This window comes from Habropoda laboriosa, unplaced genomic scaffold (genome assembly GCF_001263275.1).
Source record: "Habropoda laboriosa isolate 0110345459 unplaced genomic scaffold, ASM126327v1 scaffold257, whole genome shotgun sequence".
Lineage (NCBI taxonomy): Eukaryota > Metazoa > Arthropoda > Insecta > Hymenoptera > Apidae > Habropoda > Habropoda laboriosa.
The window spans coordinates 178,417-180,352 of record NW_017100369.1 but is presented as its reverse complement, the minus strand read 5'-3'; the positions used below and the strand labels follow the sequence as shown (position 1 = coordinate 180,352).

General features: G+C 40.6%; 1 protein-coding gene across 1 annotated transcript in view; it reads right to left on the bottom strand.

The window, feature by feature from the left end:
- Positions 1-659: 659 nt before the first annotated feature.
- The window catches only part of LOC108574770, a 15,848-nt gene continuing 14,571 nt past the window's right edge, over positions 660-1,936 (bottom strand). The window contains exons 7-9 of the mRNA XM_017937410.1: positions 1,352-1,564; positions 924-1,061; positions 660-799 (exon numbers count right to left, since the gene is read on the bottom strand). Coding sequence (XP_017792899.1) covers positions 660-799; positions 924-1,061; positions 1,352-1,564 — 491 coding nt within the window. The remainder of the gene's footprint in view (positions 800-923; positions 1,062-1,351; positions 1,565-1,936) is intronic.

Below are 1,936 nucleotides of genomic sequence, written 5' to 3'. Positions count from 1 at the left end.
CACAGCGAGCATATTTTTAAACTCGGTGTTTCTAATTTTTAAAAAATTTTTAAATTAAGGTGGAAGTATGCAACGGACCAAAATTAAGAATTAAAGTAGAAAATATTGAAAACACCTATAGGCGCCAAGGGCACAGTGAGCATATTTCCAAAGCGCCTATAGGTACTAGCAACAGTGTAATTCGTCGAATTTTTCATTGGTTTAAGGATGCGGGAATATGAGGAGTTGGATAGAAAGAATATCAACCCTTTGCACTCCAATGACGCTGCTACGGCGACACGCATAATTACTTTGCCGAGCGTTAAAATGTGAAATGAATTTTTTTGGTAACAGTAGAAATATAATATAGGTAATAGTAGAAGGTACTCTGCAAAAGCGTACCGAAGTTGTAGATTAACCTTATCAAAAAACGCTTGGAGTACAAAGGGCTAACTACTTACCCGTAAAAATACTAATTTCCCGCCTTACACGAAGATATTTCAAAATTCCGAAAATTTCAACAGAATCGTGACACATCGAACAATAACGTAATCAGCAGCGAAAGGGTTAAAGGATCCCGAAATCCCTTCTCTGGTCTAATAGAACTTCCCCTCTAATCTAATTATTCCACAAATTACCATCGGTAGGCATTGGTTGATCGATTAATCGACGTATTCCAATCACGCGTTCTTGCGACCGTTCAAAGGGCTCGATTGTAAAGGTATCTCAGCATACACGTGCTCTGTGTTCGTATCAAAATCATTCTGCAGGCGTATTCTCGTTGCTGGTGGTATATCGTAATGATCATCTTGCAGTAAACCTGCACAAAACCGGCCCAGCAATAGCGATAACAGAATAAAAAAAGAACACCACGGTACACGAGTATAAAATTGATTAATTCTTCCAAAACACACTCGGTACGAGCACACGTGTAAGAAACTCACCGTGTAGATTGCCGGATAATCGTAGACCAATGGTAGCTGCCCCGTTGGCATAGTTGCCCGAGGGATCGATGTTATCCATCTGCATCATTCTCGGCTCGAGTGTAGTGGTGAACAGTGGTCCCAGGCGAATTGGAGTTTCTGTAAATATTGTTCTCTCTTTTCTCTCTCTCTCTTCTATTTTTAATAACGCCGGCGATAACGGAGAATCGAGCGTACAATGATAACCTTGACAGGGGAGAAAAGGGAAAACGCGTCAGCAATAGCGAGGTGTTCTAATCCTCCATGGGTAATCCACGTTGTCGGAGCGTGGAGCTCAAGATGGTCACCGAGATAGGATTACGTGGAGGAGATCGAGGTCAAGGACAGGTGGATTTCACCCGGAGCGACGAGAAAGGAGGATTTCGCGAAACAGTTGTGCTTGTACTCACGAGGAAGAGTGCCCGTGACTATCGAAGAGATCCTCGTCGAGTTCAGATTCTCTTGGCTCTTCTTCTCTTCGTAGATAGAGATTCTGCCGGTCTCTAGTAATTTCGAACGCATGTGGAGGACCATCGCTACGGCCACTGATGTTAAGCCTAGAGAGACGATAGAGGCTACCACGATTAGAGCGATGTCCAGGGGAATTGGGGCTGGTTGCACGTCTGTTTGAAAGTGGAATTTTTTGTTAGGTTCGAGGTGGTTGTCGAGAGCGTTTCATGTTGTGTATTCTGATGGATTTTGGTATTTTTGGGTACGAGGGATGGTTAACGAGTAGAGAGACGGAGATCTGGTTCAAGAATGTAATTATGAGTTAGGATAATTGTTCTCAATTTTAAGAGAGCTGTTTGGCAACTATTTCAGTACTTATAAAGAAAATTGAAAATTTAGTAATTTAGAAATTTTAGAAAAGTTAAAAGTTGGGAAAATTTTAAACTTTTTAACTTTAAGAGTTTGAAAATTTAAATATTTGAAAATTTCAAAGTTGGGAAATTTAAATATTTGAAAATTTAAAGGTTTGGAGATTTGAAAGTTGG